The 1,496-nt window shown below is 36.2% G+C and overlaps 1 protein-coding gene across 1 annotated transcript; it reads left to right on the forward strand.

The window, feature by feature from the left end:
• The first annotated feature begins 449 nt into the window (after positions 1-449).
• On the forward strand, positions 450-1,496 carry LOC107159421 (olfactory receptor 1086-like). Its single transcript, XM_015506015.1, has one exon. It carries the CDS (start codon positions 546-548, stop codon positions 1,494-1,496), a length of 951 nt encoding a protein of 316 aa, XP_015361501.1. The 5' UTR covers positions 450-545.

The following is a 1,496-nucleotide window of genomic DNA, read 5'->3' on the forward strand; positions in this document are numbered from 1 at the left end:
TATATATATATATATATATATATATATATATATATATATATATATATAATATGTATATGTATCAAATATATATTAAATTATCAAATGTACATTCATGAATATATGAAATTCAAAATACACTTATCAAATACATATTTATTAAATATATTTTTGAATATATATAATATATAATATTGGAAAAGGATCAGAATTCTGCATCTTTCAAAACACATATACATTTTTGCTTTAATGTTATTTTATATGGAAAGAGCTAAGGGAACTAAGCAGTACAATAACAATTTGTCCTGATCATTTAAAGAAACTGGCACAAGTTTGGTTACTTTGTTAACAACCATAACTTCCAAATGATTCCTCAGTGATGGAAATGATCAGTTGATTCACATTGTCTTTTGCTGCTGAGAAATTAGACACTGTAAAGAATATATTCATACACATCTATAGGCACAGTTCTTGTACCTTCCAGTCATGGTGCTGTTCATTCTTTCTTACTAAGGGTCCGCTGTCACTCTATGATCATCTTCAAGTGTGTTCCATGAGATTTCAGCATGAAGAATGTCACTGAAGTAACTGTATTTGTGTTGAAGGGCTTCACTGACAATCCTGAATTGCAGATCTTCTTCTTCCTCCTGTTTCTAGCAATTTACCTTTTTACTCTGATGGGAAATTTAGGACTGATTATATTGGTCATTGGGGATTCCCGGCTGCACAACCCAATGTACTATTTTCTGAGTGTACTGTCTTCCATAGATGCCTTCTATTCGTCTGTTATCACTCCAAATATGTTGGTCGACTTTTTGTCAAGGGAGAAAACCATTTCATTTGGTGCCTGTGCAGCCCAGATGTTTTTTGCTGTAACCTGTGGAACCACAGAGTGCTTTCTCTTGGCTGTCATGGCTTATGACCGCTATGTGGCCATCTACAACCCACTTCTGTATTCAGTGAGCATGTCACCCAGGGTCTATGTGCCACTCATCTTGGCTTCCTGTGTTGGTGGAATTCTGCATGCTATAACACACACCACAGCCACTTTCAGCCTGTCCTTCTGTGGATCCAACATAATCAACCACATCTTCTGTGACATCCCTCCTCTCCTTGCAATTTCCTGTTCTGACACTCGCCCCAATCAGCTTCTGCTCTTCTACTTTGCTGGCTCTATTGAGATATGTACTATACTAATCATCCTGATCTCCTATGGTTTTATTCTGTTGGCTATTCTGAGGATACGTTCTGCTGAAGGGAAGCGGAAAGTCTTTTCCACCTGTGGCTCTCATCTAACTGCAGTGTCCATTTTTTATAGTACTGGTTTATTCATGTATGTAAGACCAACATCCAACTATGCTTTGGAGCATGACATGATAGTATCGATATTTTACACCATATTTATTTCCATGCTGAATCCCCTCATCTACAGTTTAAGGAACAAAGATATAAAAGCAGCAATGAAGAAAGTGTTTGGGAGTAATCAACTTATCAATAAAGTTTGTTTTGCTCAGTAG

This window comes from Marmota marmota, unplaced genomic scaffold (assembly GCF_001458135.2).
Source record: "Marmota marmota marmota unplaced genomic scaffold, marMar, whole genome shotgun sequence".
NCBI classification, from domain to species: Eukaryota; Metazoa; Chordata; class Mammalia; order Rodentia; family Sciuridae; genus Marmota; species Marmota marmota.